Source organism: Dermacentor silvarum, chromosome 1, assembly GCF_013339745.2.
Source record: "Dermacentor silvarum isolate Dsil-2018 chromosome 1, BIME_Dsil_1.4, whole genome shotgun sequence".
NCBI lineage: Eukaryota > Metazoa > Arthropoda > Arachnida > Ixodida > Ixodidae > Dermacentor > Dermacentor silvarum.
This window is the reverse complement of record NC_051154.1, coordinates 8,546,922-8,563,047: the sequence shown is the minus strand read 5'-3', so window position 1 is coordinate 8,563,047 and position 16,126 is coordinate 8,546,922. Positions and strand designations below refer to the sequence as shown.

Here is a 16,126-nt window from a genome sequence, read left to right as displayed (position 1 = left end):
TGACCATCCTTGCTGTGGCATCGTCCTTTGCAAGCGTCAGCAGTTAAAGAATAACCGACCAGATATTTTTAAGGTCCAACAATAACATTTGCTGTGCAATGCATTTACACAACATTTGCAGAGTCATGCAAAAGACCTCGCATGATCTGTGCATGCTTTCCCTACACACCGCATCCCCTTGTGTAGAAAACTATCTTTGATCTAAGTGTTCTTGTAAAATACACATACAGCTAATTGAATCTCGGGGGAAATGGAGCTGTAGTAACTTTGAAGTGCATGTTTCACACAAAATTATCAAAGATATAGCTGTAACACATACATAATGTAATGTAATGCCCCCTCTGTAATGCCTCCAGGCCTTCAGGGTACTACTAATAAATTAATGAAAATGATGTTCACTCCTGTAATTTAAAGTAAAACTGTGTTATTTCATATCAACTGTCATTTACCTGTTTAAAATATGTCAACCAACATTATATCTTCTGAAAAAAAAAGAAAATGATATTTAGCCTCAACATGGGGAGTGATTGAACTTTGCAACATGATGTTTGAACTTCGCACTCACAAGCCGAGTTACTACGAGCAGAATATTCTCTACAAAATTATTGTTCTTGACGACTATTGCAAAACTTGGTATGTTATGTGAAGACTAATCTTTCATGGTTTCTTCAATTAATTAGTTTTATTGCAATTTTGATTGCTTTCAGCCACAAGAAATACATACAAAATTCAGTCAATAATAATTTTTATAGCAGGAAATCTAATTCTTCGACAATAAATAGTTTCACATCGTACCTTTTTAGGAGTGTACGCTAGCTGATAAAAGTACTTTAAAGAGAAATAAATGTTTAACACTTAGTGGGAGTTATGACAAAGTTGAAAAAAAATGGCTTGAATAGTATTGCACCACTATTTCGTCAGTTATATTTCACACGAGCACGTAGTCACTAACGATCGCGAATATTGCAGTTCCATTTTCATAAATAAAAGAAACGTTCATTGTGCTTACGTATGGAAGGACAGGCCATCGCGCCGATTTTCTGTTCGATTAGGGCATCCTGGCACAAAACACTTCACGCAGGTGCGCCTACTGTTGACGGGAGTTCTCGCCGGTCTGCTAAGAGGCCGAAGACTTTGAGCAGATCTCGAGCAAAAGTGTCGACTGCGCTACGGGCCGGCACGGCCCTAAATATGTTCGGAGTCTCCGGCTCGCCAGTCCATCCTTGGGCACAAGACGGGACGCATTTTTTCCCCGTAGGGACAGTCGCTTCGGACCCTGTACGCTCGCTTAATCGCGTGCACATTTTGCGGGGGCGAAAGCCATCCTTGTTTCCCAGAAGACGTCGTCAAACGTAACGAATCGTCGTCGGAAGGGCGGCTTGGTTGCCTTCACACGTTTGCAGGGCGAAAGGTTCCCTCGTTTCCCTGAAACCACACCGAAACGCAACCAGTCGTCCTTGAGGTGGTCCTCCCGGGTTGTTTGGCGCAATGCCGGTTAACCGACGCCTTCGTTCGCAACAGCCTTGGCGCCTGTCTGCTAATTAAGCGGCGAGACTCAACTGCTTCACACACTCGAATTCCTTCACTAACCTCGGCGCGCGTTTGCCACGCCGAGTATGTGCGCATATTCCGAAACCCCCGCAGCAGACAAAACCGAAGCCACCGAAGCGAGCCGAGTAAAATCTACCGCTTGCCTATCACGTGAGGGCCTATTTCCCATCATCCCATTCCTCTAAATTTTTTATGACTAGGCTTCAAGATTGTCACGTGACGCTCCCTCCTAGTTTTTTTCCTTCCTCCATGCCTATAAGGCAAACGCGCAGGGGCAGACGACCCGAGCCTCCGCCAGTATGGTGGCGCCATCTAGGTAAGGTACCTGCAAACGCAACGTGCGCAGGCGCAGACGACGAGATGCGATTCAGACGAGGCGCGCAATCAACACGCTGCAGAGCCTCCGCCAGTAAGGTGGCGCTATCTAGTTAAGGTGCCTGCAAACGCAGCGTGCCGTGCCCGTCATGTAAGTTGCAGTTGTAAGGCTTGATCGGGCTCAGCAGACTGCTGTGCAGAGAGCATTAGAAGCCGCAGCTCGCAGTCGACGCCGGGCTTGCAATTCAGATCGTTCCCGTCAAAACGAGGCTAACAGACTGCCGCGAAGACCCTGTTGTGCCTGCTGCCCAAATCGGAGCTTCTCTTGAGCCGCTCCACCAGCTTACGCTGGGACTGTGCTGCGTATGCCGCGCGGGACTGTGACTTTTTTTTCTTGTGCAAATGCTATACGTGTGCAGCTGGTGGCGGTTTTTCTAGCACGTTTATTATTCGTGCACACGGGACGCTAAACGTTTTATTCTGGTATGTTTTAAGCAGCATGAGTCGCACAAACACGCCTTTCTGTGACATCGCTCCAGAGGGGGAAAAACACGTTATCTGCGTTTGTTGTCTAAAATACTTTATATCTAAAAGGCAAAATAATTTTGGAAGCACGTTCGCAGTTGACGAAATCAGCCAGCAATTTTTTGTACGAAAACGTTGTTGCAGACGCACCCGCCGTGGTTGCTTAGTTGCTATGGTGTTGGGCTGCTAAGCACGAGGTCGCGGGATCGAATCCCGGCCACGGCGGCCGCATTTCGATGGGGGCGAAATGCGAAAACACCCGTGTACTTAGATTTAGGTGCACGTTAAAGAACCCCAGGTGGTCGAAATTTTCCGCAGTCCCCCACTACGGCCTGCCTCATAATCAGATGGTGGTTTTGGCACGTAAAACCCCATAATTTAATTTTTTAATTTTTTTGGTGCAGACAGAAAGAAACAAAACAAGAACAGTAAATAAATCACCTGCATTTCCGTAACATGCCATCTGGTGCAAAACTGCCAAACTAGGCAATGACAATCTGATAAAAGAAAGTCGCAGTTTCCCTCGAAAGGCGAGCCATCGATTGCGATAGCAAAAGCGTAGACAGCTATACGAAGTAAGGATAGTAGTTTATCGGCCGTATAAACTTGCAAACATTCGCTTACTATCTAAATTAACGAGCATGGTGTCGGCGAGCACAGGCAGACATGATCGCCTCACACTCGATAACCACGCACACTCGCTGTCAAAACCCTGGCGTGATGAAGCGCGGCAGCAGCAGTGAGCGAAGATACCTTCGTGCTGTCTATCGCTTCAACGCAAACTGAGCGGCGAGAACGCAGCACGCACAAAGGTGTGAGCCGCCGTCGCACCTAGACTCAACCCCCGACTGCAGATCGCTTTGAATATGGGGCCTAGCTGATGCCGTAGTACAGCGTTATAAAACCAAAAAGCAATGAAATGAAAAAAAAAAATTACAGGAAGGTTGTCAACGTCCATAAGAACTACAGTCTCTCCAATGGGCCACTCGAACGTAAACATTTCAAGAGTGCCTTCGCTGATTATCCAGTGTCCCTGCGCTGATTATCCAGATCAGTGGGACGCCTCGGGAAGACTAGAAATGAAGCTGTGCATGGTTATATGGGCTGGACAAGTTTTGAAGTGAGGGCATAAGTGCAGACTAAAATTAATTATGAACAAGGACTGAGGATTATGGAAGATTAATTAATTAATTAAATTATTGGGTTTTACCTGCCAAAACCTGGAATATTGAAGAAAGTAAATGGGCTGAGAGAGTGTTCAGGTATTTGTGCAGGAAGAACATTGATTCACAGTGGAGGAAAAGAAGTAGGAAGCTTACCAGCAAGTAACATGGCAACAAAGAATGTCAAGCGCAAACTCAGAGAGGCTGAGACAATTTCATGGGTGGCGGCGATGGAAAAGAAGGCTTCTATGAGTAACTACTCAAGAGGAAAAAATTAAATCAGGAAAGAAACAATTACGATAACTCAAAGGGAAGCTCTTTTCGGAGCGAGATCGGGATGCCTTAGAACGCGCACTTATTGACCCTTTTCGCGGAGCAGTTTGTTTTAGAGAAACGAGATGGCGCTCACGGCGGCGCGCCATACCTCTCCTCAGCGACAGCGCACGAATACGAAACCATTACCGGTTCTACCTTGCTTCTGTGCGATCAGCTGTCGGAAATGCAACTGAGTTTTCGCTAACACACTGTGCTCCAATCATGCTAGATTGAATCATGTGGATTGAAGACGTGTGCAGTAGTTGGCTGCAAAAATAGTGACTGACATGTTAAGGTATAGAATGAATCTGTGTGACCAAGTTCGCGGACCGCTCCTGCAACTGTCCGAACGTGTTACCGGCACTTCGTGATGTACGGCTTTCCTCGAGGATACAGAAATTTGCTCATCCGCCAGCCTTGTATCGCTAACCTTCAAAGAAAGTGCTTCATCCCCAGAACGTCGGCAAGAGTGAGTACCACTCGTTAAACAATGACAAAGGGAGTAGCACCGCTTCCTGTCATAGTGAGTTTCGCGCACGTTATCTATACACATCTGTCCAAATGGCAGGAAAACTTACGCCCACTCTATCGCCTACGTATCAAGAATAAGTGAATGGGCGCACACTTGAATATTTGCGCACTGTATACGCACAATAAATGACGGACTACACCTATGACGCACGAATGGTCGAAGCTGAATGTTTCGTGACGGTTCACAAGAGTAAGCGAGTTACTAGCTGTAATCCCGATATTTGTTACAAGGTATTACCGATATTTGTTACAAGGTATTACAATGTACAAAACAGCTACGTTTCAAGCCTCATGCGCAGCAAGAACAAATATATCGGAACTGAGCACACCCGCGAGCGACTAGGCAGAAAATAATCAGATAGTGGCTGCACCGAGGAAATTCACTGTGTCAGAAACTGACAAGCCACTGCTTCAAAATATTTGCCGAATAAAGAACAAAGAGCAAAACACACCAATCGTGACTGAATTCATAATCGGGAAGCTTGGAATACATATTTAGCCCCGCTTTTAGAAGAAGCTCCATATACACTGCTTGCGCCGTTTGGACATAGCTTAATCAGCTCCGAAAGCGCTTTTGTATGTTCTCTGAAGCTGTGATCAAAGCTTCGTGTCGTCAACCTAGTCATCGTCTACGATATCTCCGAAAACAGAGGTTTTCTAAGCCGCACCGGCGTCATACACTTCCATTGTAAACAAGGAGGCAACGGAGGCAGTTGAGGCAAGCAATGGATGCGTCACCACGTGATCAAATATGGCAGCGCCCACGGGATCGCCGCGAAAAGGTTCATTAAAGCGAGTTACAATAAAGAAGCAGCATGTGCTGGCTGCGGTAAAGCTAGGGAAACGATGGAGCATGTTCCATTAAAATGTTAAGATATCTGCCCAGCGGTCGATTTAGGCACCTCTGGCCTCCTTGAAGTGCTTGGGTTCAGCGAAAGCAGGGGGAAAGTAAACATGCTCACCGTAAACGTTAGTAAGAGGCGATTGGAAAATTGGTGGAGAAAAGTAAGGAAGCGACAAACAACGTACAAAAACAACGTTACCAATAGGGGTTCCGAAAGTTTGGGGATGGAGATTCTTCGTGTTTTTTTTTTTTATGACAGGTAGGACATTAGGCAATATAGCAACGAGCTTGGTGGCGAAAGCCACCACCCCGTTCCAAAGGGGCGCTCCTAGCATTCAACCATCCATCCATCCATTCCTCCCTGAAACCTGTGTGAGCGCGTTGTGCTGAAAGGTCAACTGGACCGAGCAGAAATGCTAAGTTTGCGGCAAGTAGCACGCGCAGCTGTTGGGCGGCTGTGCGGTCGGTGCATTGCACGAAATCACGCTGCCCTGTGGTCGGAACGCCGGAACTACGTGGTACAGATGGGAAGGTGTCCCAACGAACGCCTTGGGGAACATGCGCGGCCTCTAGGCACGGGACGTGGGAGGAACCTGGCCACTGATGCAGCCTCGTATGGTTGTACTCAGGTTTTCGATAAGTGCCGAATCATAAAGATTTGAGATTGTTCTGGAGAAAACTATTGCTGCAAATGAGTGGTTACACCAACAGACAGAATAATTTTATTTGAAGGGACCTAAGAAAGGACAGATGTCCCAAGTGCTTCCCGTGGAAATATGTAGAATCGCGTGGCAGCTTTCTATCTCATTCTCAGTAAGGTACAATACTTATCAGCACCCCCTCATACAGAATACTTGATCTGTACCGAGCAAGACAATCTAAAATCAACACAGTGACCTGAAGGGTATACAGCACCATGTTGCAAGTCTGTAACCGTCAATTCCTCCCCTTCAACTCCTCTCCCTGTGCGCGGTGTCTTCCGCTCCAAACACGAAGCGACCACACTAACGGCGCACATCTGCGCAAAACCAGAACACGTGTGAGAGCCTCTTTAATTTTTCTGTGCTGCCCTTTGCCGCACATCGCTGGAAACGTTTTGTAAAGGTGCCGGGGCTTTCGCGCGTTGATTTGTGCGCTTAGGTCCATGTTGAGTGTGCGTCAGTTGTGCGTTTCCTTGATCGCGATTAATTATAAATGGCTTTTCCGGGGCAGTATGTCGTTCCTGGAAGCAATGCAGCACTCACCGACTAGTGGGTGAGAAGGCTTGAGCGCGCTGTTGTGCGGACAATCGACCTATAAAAGCACGCTGGCTTCCGTCTGCCGACGCGGGTGCCTTGGAGTTTGTCGCCGGAGATTTTTGGCACTTGCAGCTGGCTTTTAGAGCGCAGCTCTTAGGCGCACGATTATGTGGCGAGCGTCGGCGTAACCGAGTGAACGAGCAAAGCGAAGAATGAAGGAGCGGAGGGGATCAAAGGTGCGAGGAGGATAGCGGAGGAGGCTATGGCGAAAGCGTGAGAAGAAAAGTGTAGTGCGGCGACGATGACTAAGAGATGGCGCCAGAGTAGCGCGCGTCGTCAGGGCCCGCACACTCTCAAGTTCAACAAATGGCCACAGAGGGCGGAAAAATCGACCGCGCCGTCAAAAAGTTGCCCCGGTGACTGCCGCAGTCTCCCGCTAGAGGAGCCGTAGTAAGCGCAATTTTAACCTACAAACTTACTGCCACACTTATCGAAGTGTTTTTATTTTATGACAGAGAGTACAAAATTATTATTTCTAATTATAATTATACACTGTACTGCTGAGTAGTAACACTATCGTTTTTGCCATTATAAACGCAAAATAACGTTCATCATCCTCGACCTCCCACGTGACCTCTCGCCTGGATTTACAATTTTTGCCGGTATTTTCGGGTACACGGCAAGCACGGATTCATTGGTTGGTACACTTATGCTGGTTGCTTATTTGTGCTAAAACCACTTTATGGCGCTTCAACACCTTGTGGGGTCTCACATGTGCTCTTGGGACAAAGGAACGACAACACAGTAGTGCAAACAATCAAAAGTGCATTTATTGCACCTTTCATACACTAATGCACACTAGCCGAATTACAACCAATAGAACATTCACACGGGCGCGCGACAAATCAAGGAAGTCCGACTCACCGCGACCCGATAGCGAGCGAATACGTTCGCCTCATGCTATGATACCATCGCCTAGTCGTTCACGTGTACAGTCACGCGAACGGTGGCGCGCTCGAACGATCCGTGTTCGTCCATACCGGTGTCCTGCTCTTAGCCTCGCGCGACGGTCGCGCGAAGCGGGCCGGCGCACGCGCGAAGCGTTCGTGCGTGTTCGTCGCCGATCCCAAGCCAAAGAGGAAGCACCGTTTACCCTTTTCTCCCAAGTCACTCCGCCGTTCGGTGGCGTTAGCATCGCGACACTCGCGCCATCTCTCGCAATGCGCCGCAACCACCACGACCGCCATCGGCATTTAACCACGCGGTGAAGCCGGATTACAGGAGACGCGTGAGAGTCGCGCATCCCCACAACCTTGCGTTATTTAATTTGGGGTGAAGTGACGTGTTTGCGAGCTGAGATGTAAGCTCGAAAGCTAGGTTTTGGTCGTTAGCCATGCGGAACAAGTATGCATCGAAACGGGAGCCGGATTCTGCTGCGACTGAGGATGGCAATACCGGTGAGTCGTTTAACATCGCTGCTTAAATCGTTATTTAATATTCGTTTCGTTAATTCACAGGCGGCGACAAGTTAATGAACTAGATCCTGTATTACATATGGGTAGTCAGGACCCTCCGTAGCAGTTTCTGAAATAAACCTTTAGTTGCGAGGCCGTCGTTATACATACAACCACGAAAGAGAGAGCGATATCGGAACACGCGTCATATTATTATCTCGTTGTAACCGTGGCTATAGGCGACTGAGTAGCCTGGTTAGCCTGGTCAATATATATTTCTTTCTTTTTTTTCGAGTCCGCCGAAAACATATTTCGACCACAAAACCGAATAACCCTTTGGCAAATTGAAACGAAAGTACTGAATTGAATGTATTAAATAGTTGCACGCATGATAATTCACCCATATTTCGTACTTGTTGGTTCTGATGTTCTTGCTGTTCAGTTTGGTTTACCTTAGGGCATTTATTTCGCAGTAGTTAAGTGGTGCATCACGTTCGTGCAGAAAAAGAATACATCAGTTCTAATGGCTTTATGTCTTTCACGCCTTCGCTTGTGGAACCAGCAGTGTGATCTCTTCTAGTGTATAAATGGGCGCAAAAATGTTCTCATTTGTGATCCTAATAATACGTAAGGTGTTGACACGCATTGTAGTTAGGCAGACATAAATTTTATGGACAGTACCAATATTTAATTAACATGCTGATGAAGCACCCTAGAACAAACAGTGTACATTTGCATGGGTTCTGCAGCAACAAACCATTACAATATATATGTACGTCACAGCTTTTTGCATTTCATACTGCCAAATTGTGTTTTTCAATTTCTGATGCAGTCAAAATTTATCTTCCAGGCATGAAGTAAAGAGGACGGCACCAGTGTAAAGCAACACACTATACTAAAGAGAAGTTACTGCCTGCTACAAGGCCATCGTGTGGACTTTTGCTGCTACTACAAGGTAAACAACATCGGGTTCAGAAATAAATATGCTTGATATACGCTGTATTGGCTTGCTAGTCTTGAGATACGTTGTCATTTGTTTGTAACAGATAATATGAACCTTTGTTCATATTTACGGTGCAGCATAATTGATTCAAACATAGAAAAGCGCTACACGAGTTTGGCTAATCTCTGCTGTATCTGATGTGTTACTGTTCTGCCCCAACAGAGTCTGCACCAAGCACATCTTGGCCCTCATCACAGGAGCCCTCATATATCTACACCAACAGGAAGCGGCTGGAGCCGAACTCGCAAGGCTTTCACACCACGAACAAAGAAGCGGATCCAGAAGTATCTGGATGAGATACCAAGTCTACGTAGGACTGTATCAAGACTGAAAAGAGCCTCAGCCGTCATTCCACCAGCACGGATATTGGCAGAGTCATCCAGGTACCTGATCAAAAGAAATTCTTCTTGTTCAGATGCGCCTGCAGCCTCTGAACAAGCATGGACGACGCTGGCCAAAAGAGTTCCATCAGTTTGCCCTCCCTTAATCAGCTTCCTGGCCTTGTCAAATTCAATTTGTGCCAAGTATAAATTTTTTCTATGAATGCAAGCTTTTTAATTCCGCATTCTTGCTAGATATCATTCTTCTTCCTTACCCAAACATAAAGGTGAACCGATTCTTTGCTCATACTTAATGCCCGTCATTGTCTATTAGCATAACATCTTTGTAGCAGTATTCTCTACTGTACGTTGCCATGTTAAATTCCTCTCCTGAAATAGCAGATGCGGCATCGGCTTGTGTCTTGTATTAACCGTTGCACCGTGTGCTATGTAGCATTTCACTTTTCTTAATGTTATTCGCCTTCACTGCTTGCAGAGCAGAGTGGCTTTCTTGAATGCACTACTATCCCTACTCCGAATAGCTCTCTACTAATTTGCTATCGCAATTGATGCTTCGCCTTTTGGGCGAAACTGCGACATTTTTTTCCAATTTTTAAGATCGGTAAAACGTGCGCGTTTCACGAAAAGCCAGCCGCGCACCGTGACGTCATCCCGGCGTTTCGTATGCTGCGCGCCACCCGTAAATTGCGCATGGCTTTCGCTAGAGTGTACTAGAATAAGGTCATTGTCTAGTACACTCTACTTTCGCCCCACTTCCCCTACGTGTGCTCGGACTGCAAGTGCTTCGCGAGGCGTTCCCTGATGCCACGAACCACGAGGAAACGCTTATACACCTCATATAGGCATGACCAGCTAGGAACCGATCAGTGTGTAGCCTTGCGCTACTAGTGCAAGGTACCCCGATTTTTATTGCGATAGCAATTATATGGACACTTCAACCAGATTTCTGCCGTCGCCGTCGTCGTCGCCGTCGCCGTGAGGTTCCCTATAGATAAAATCTTCGCCGCGCGCCGTATGCCCGAACGGAAACGTGCGGGGACGCGCGCTATCACGGAGAGCCAACGCACTCAATCACCCACGCGCAAGCAAGGAAGCGGGAAGCCAGCGCCGGAGGGAGCGCGGGGAGGGGGGGCGCATTTCTACTCTGCCAACAACCGCGCTCGTCGTTCGCTCGCCCGCAAAGTCTCTTATCTCCACACGGCTCTGACCTTTCTGCGCCGTGCATTCGCCGCTCAGTTTCCGTTCAAGCGATAGACCGCACGTACCTTCGCCCGCTGCGCGGCGTATGCGCTCGCTGCCAGCGTTTTGACAGTCGTTGTCTGCAGTCATTCAGTGTGATCTATTCATGTTTGTTTGTGCGCGCTCACACCACGCTTGTTCATTCAGTTTCGCACGCTACACATGCAATGCTGCCCGAATCGGCAGTGCAGCGCTACAGGTGTGTCCCTTCGCACGCGCGCTGCCCACGGGAAGCGCTTCTCATCAATACCACCGTTTCACACGCGCCTTCTCGTGGTCATCGAGTCTCTCTTCATGTCGGTCTACTTACGCCGCAGCACACCTGCTTACTTAATCAGCTCATGTTTACTACAATTCATATTGCTACCAAGGCCGCTCACCTTACTTCGTATGACATTGCTGTGTTGCTATCGCATTCATTGCTTCGCCCTTAGGGCGAAACTGTGACATTTTTTGTTGTTATTGGTAAACTTGTATTTTCTGCACACTACTGTATGTACTACCCACTCCTGTCTGTAATGTCCTCGGACTTTGAAAGTATTTCTAATGAATGAATGAATGAATGAATGAATGAATGAATGAATGAATGAATGAATGAATGAATGAATGAATAAATAAATAAATAAATAAATAAATAAATAAATAAATAAATAAATAAATAAATAAAATTGAGCCCTTTCTCAACAGCCAGTAAATAATAGATATCGACAGAAGTATATAATGGTAACTGACCATATTTTTATCGGTATATAAATGTGGACCAAAACCGAAACATTCGCATAGTTTCATTTCACAGGTCGCCATTGGTTATCCAATCTCAATAGTTCTATACTTGAGCAGCGAGTATACACTTCTAAAAGCTTGAACACTGTCACAACGCTCATACATTTTCAGTTTCAGTTTATGATTCGTTCATACAAAAACAAACATTTGTTTTGTTTTTTCTCGTTTGTGCAAAAGATTACACACACACACACACACACACACACACACACATATATATATATATATATATATATATATTTGTGTTTTTGTTTCATCGTTACCAGAAATTAATAGCCCAGAATATTGGGAAAACTATATTTTATTCCGCAACGGTAATTTCAGAGAGCAGTTTTTATAATGGCAGGCGGTATTTGTTCTTTAGAAATGTTCGTGCGAAATCTGCTTTGTGTGCTTCTGAATTATCCCAGCGTTCATGCTCTAAACTATTTGTTGTAGAAAGGAATATATCCCGGGGTTATTCACGTCAAATCAGGTACGGTGGAGCACAAGTGAACTGACCGACCCTCGTCATATTTATCAGTCACCGCCTACGATGCGTTTCCAGTAATAGCCGCGTGAGCGAGCGAGGGCTCTTGCAGCGCGTTGACGGCACGTGCGGCGGCTGAAAGACTAGTATGGTGGCGACATCCGGCGGCGAAAGCGCCAAGTAATTAGGCCCCAGCGACGAAGGCGTCGTGCCAAGTAGCTAAACTGGGAATGCCTACGCTCCTCGGGGGCCGGCCACACACTCTGCTGCCCGCCGCCGACATGAAGATGCCTGCGGACTGCATGTCACCCGAGCTGTTCACGAAGATGGCCGAGAAGATAGCCCAGCTGACGAAGGTAATATGCATGCACTCGTTAGCCCCTTCTAACGCAATTTCCGGATACCTCCGCGCGTCTCATTTACTGACCCCTTTCACTGGTAGAAATTGTTACGTTGTTTTGTAAGTACATAAACAAATTAAGGCCCCATACTTTTGTACAAATATTATGCTGAAAAGAAGAAAATGATAAACTGTAGAACAGTTTCTTAGTATTTATGCCAGCTTTTCTGCCTCAGGTGAAATTGACAAGGTGATCCGCCCCATCCGCATTTGCGTTTAACACCCAATCAAGATTATCCAGCCTGAGCGCTGTCGGCTTAGCGTAGCTTAACTGGGGAACTATTTTCGTAAGAAAGCGCGGGAGCGCTGAATTATATTGACGGTGCGCGAATGTGTTGCTGCCATAGAACTAAAGGCCGGATTCAGCACAATTATTCAGTTATCCTACATGCTTTCATGTAGCGGAGATACGCCGCGTGGCATGTACGAGACCAGTAGCGCACCCAGGATCTCTGCCAGGGGGGGGTTGACAGTTTGCCAATACCATCTAAACAGCACTAATTTCGATTTCTTCACGGGAAATTGTCGATAAAATGCGCTTTTTGCGAGTGTGCAGACGATTGCGCGTCTTACATCTTAGTTGCAGTACTCAAATGCGTAACGAAAGAAAAGGGGTTAAACAAAAGGGGGGGTTAAGTCGGCCTCAGGGGGGGGTTCCAACCCCCGAATCCCCCCCCGTCGGTGCGCCACTGTACGAGACGATGAAATGTGCTAACAATTGCTGCATGTGCAGACAGAGTGGTGTAGATAATTACTTTTGTCTCGTTCTGACGCCGTAGCTACTAATTTTGTACACGTCCTCACGCTACAGACTTGCAATTGGTAATCACTACGGGAGTTCACTCAAGTCAAATTACAAAAGTGAGACGCTCACTTTTGAAATTTTCTGTTTTTATGATATGTTATGCTACTCGTAACCAGATAATTCGGTGACATAAACGTTAATTAGACAATCATAAAAGCTCACCGAATCGATTGTTTCTAAATTGATCATCTTCGTCGACGTTGACGCGAGTCTAGTGCATCAGCTGGCGCCCGGAAGCATCTGACGGCGCGCTGCCAACGCTAAGATAGTACCTATTGCCGCGTAAAGCACAGTCAGCGACCACTAGGGAGACAATGGTTGAATCGAAGCGACGTTCGGGCAGATTTGTAAATATGCGTCATAACTGAGTAGCTTTGACGCCAAACTCATTGTAGGTCTTCGCAGAGCACATCCGCATGTGCACCATCAGTTCAATGTTCTCGTGCTACTTTGCTGGTGGGCACTGCTAAGAGACAACCCGGTCCCCATTGTGTCTGTCTTCTTGGCAACACATTCTCATTGGGAAACATCGTGTCTTCTGCATTGCCCTTTAGTTAAAATGATTCTGTAGAGGCGCCGTCGCCATTATGGGGCCACCTTCTCTTTTCCAGCGGTTCACATCTGTGTTTGTCGAAATGCTGATCGCACCGTCCTTGCGGGCCCCGACTGCGGCGCGGCTGGCTATTTTTGTTCCGCCAAGGGGCTAGCGTGCACGAGCCGAGTCAAACGTGCCTGCGCCAGACAGCACACAGTTTTAGTACTGCGTACTTAAATGCGCCACGTTCTGCATAGTGCGCATGTGCAGAACACGAACGGTACGTGGTGCCTACGTCGCCGCCGCGTACGCGCACATCCCTTTCTTCCGCGTGTACGTGCCTCGACGTGCTGCTCTCGTAGTTCTCGTTTGTCCGTGACAGCGCGATGGATACTCTTCGTTTTCGCAAAATGGTGGTTAATGCGCCGTAATCTTGCTAGGGATCCGGCTAGCACGTTTAGGTTAGCTTAGATTTACTGTAGACAACAAGCGCTTTTATTTTTCTTTCATTTTTCGAAGCAGGTTTACGTACGTTTACATACGTGGGTTTACATACATGTACTAAAAGCCTTGTCGCGACACGCGCTGCCACGTTCCGCAATGCGCTAGCGTGCTGCGTACGCATCGTCGTGTACCAACCCTCTCTAATATTATGCGAGGCACTAAGTTGACACTCGTAGAAAAATATGTCGCAGTTTCGTCCGAAAAGCAAAGCATCAATTGCGATAGCAAATTAGCAGATAGCTATTCGGAGTAGGGATAATAGTTTTATCGGCTGCATAAACTTGGACACATTCGCTTTCTAACTGAATTGACAAGCGTGGTGTCATCGCGCACAAGCAAACATGAATATATCACACTGAATGACCTCAGACAACGACTGTCAAAACGCTGGCAGCAAGCGGAGCCGCCGCGGCCACGGCGGCCGCATTTCGATGGGGGCGAAATGCGAAAACACCCGTGTACTTAGATTTAGGTGCACGTTAAAGAACCCCAGGTGGTCTAAATTTCCGGAGTCCCCCACTACGGCGTGCCTCATAATTAGAACTGGTTTTGGCACGTAAACCCCCATAATTAATTTTAAGCGCAGCCGCCGCAGCGGGCGAAGGTTCGTGCGCGGTCTATCGCTTCAACGGAAACTGAGCGGCGAATGCATGGCGCATACAAAGGTCAGAGCCGTGTGGAGATAAGAGACGGTGCGGGCGACCGCCACCACAGCCAGTGCAAGCTAGTTGTTGGCAGAGTAGAAGCTGCCCCCCCCCTCCCTCCTGCGCTGCCTTCCCGCTTTCTTGCTTTCGCGTGGGAGATTGAGTGGCCAGTTATAAGAGACGGTGCGGGCGACCGCCACCACAGCCAGTGCAAGCTAGTTGTTGGCAGAGTAGAAGCTGCCCCCCCCCCTCCCTCCTGCGCTGCCTTCCCGCTTTCTTGCTTTCGCGTGGGAGATTGAGTGGCCAGTTCCCCTTGTGCCCGGTTGCAAGATACGCATTTGGTGCCGTAGCACAGCGTTGCCCCGCTTCCCTCCCTCCCATACCCCCACGGCCTTTCGCGCGACGGTCGCGTTTGCTTTCCGCCGTGCGTTCGCTCTCCGTGATAGCGCGCGTCCCCCGCGCGCTTTCACTCGCGCATACGGCGCGCGGCGACAATTTTATCGCCCTTGGAATCTATACGGAACCTCACGGCGACGTCGGCACGCACCAGAACCGGTCGGACACAGTCACAGTGGTAACGCTTTAGCAGCGTATTCATTCTTTTATTGGTTTGATCACATCATTGTTCAAGGGTTTTAAGCTGATGTGCTTCAAGTGAAGAGGCACATTGCCGCATTGTGCCGTTGCATCGTGTGCATGGCGCATATACTCGAAAGTAGCAGCCCGGCGAAAGTGCGTCTACGAGCTCTCGTGCACAGCACATTGCCTTTTGCTCGACGGAAGGCATGCCTCCCATGCACGAGATTCTCCGAAATTACCAACGCAGCGCAGCTCGGGCGAACAGATATACCGCGGCGCCTTACATTCACCAGCAGGGCCTTACGTTTTATCGTACTATCCGAAACCGATAAACGCGGCATGCAGGGCGCTGTTGACCGGCGTTTCGACAACGCCGCCTGGGCAGCACATCAAGCCTAATCTAGCCACCCACACATTACCCGAGTGTGAACCCAAGCTCAAGTAAGCGATTTGCATTCAGCGCATGGGCAGTGACGCTAGTCATTAGGGACACCCTAGGATTGGGTGCTCCTATTCTAAAGCTCCCACATGAAACAAATGTTGTGCTATATATGTGCCATTAGAGAATGGAACCAACTGCACCCATCTATCACAAACACCAAATCGTTCTCGGAATTCGCAAATAAAATTGAAGGCAACAAAAACTAGAATTGTCACAACCAGATGGCATACTTTTTTTAATACTTTGTGAAATTGTTACTTTATGGTACCAATATTGTTAAATCTTAGTTATACTAGAGTGATGTTCACTGTCTGTCTTCATGTAAACAGTATTTGTTACTGTAATGCATTACTGTAACCTCTCTTTTCCTACACTTGTTTGCATATTTCATTGTTTTGCAAACGTTCCATATATTGTATTGCCCTCCTGCTATGCTCTCAGCTGAG

The 16,126-nt window shown here is 47.4% G+C and overlaps 1 protein-coding gene across 1 annotated transcript in view; it reads left to right on the top strand.

Annotated features, from left to right (window-relative positions):
• Positions 1 to 12,001: 12,001 nt before the first annotated feature.
• Positions 12,002 to 16,126, top strand: part of LOC119456488 (protein FAM184A-like) — an 89,810-nt gene continuing 85,685 nt past the window's right edge. Inside the window, exon 1 of the mRNA XM_049660941.1 lies at positions 12,002 to 12,127. Coding sequence (XP_049516898.1) covers positions 12,002 to 12,127 — 126 coding nt within the window. The remainder of the gene's footprint in view (positions 12,128 to 16,126) is intronic.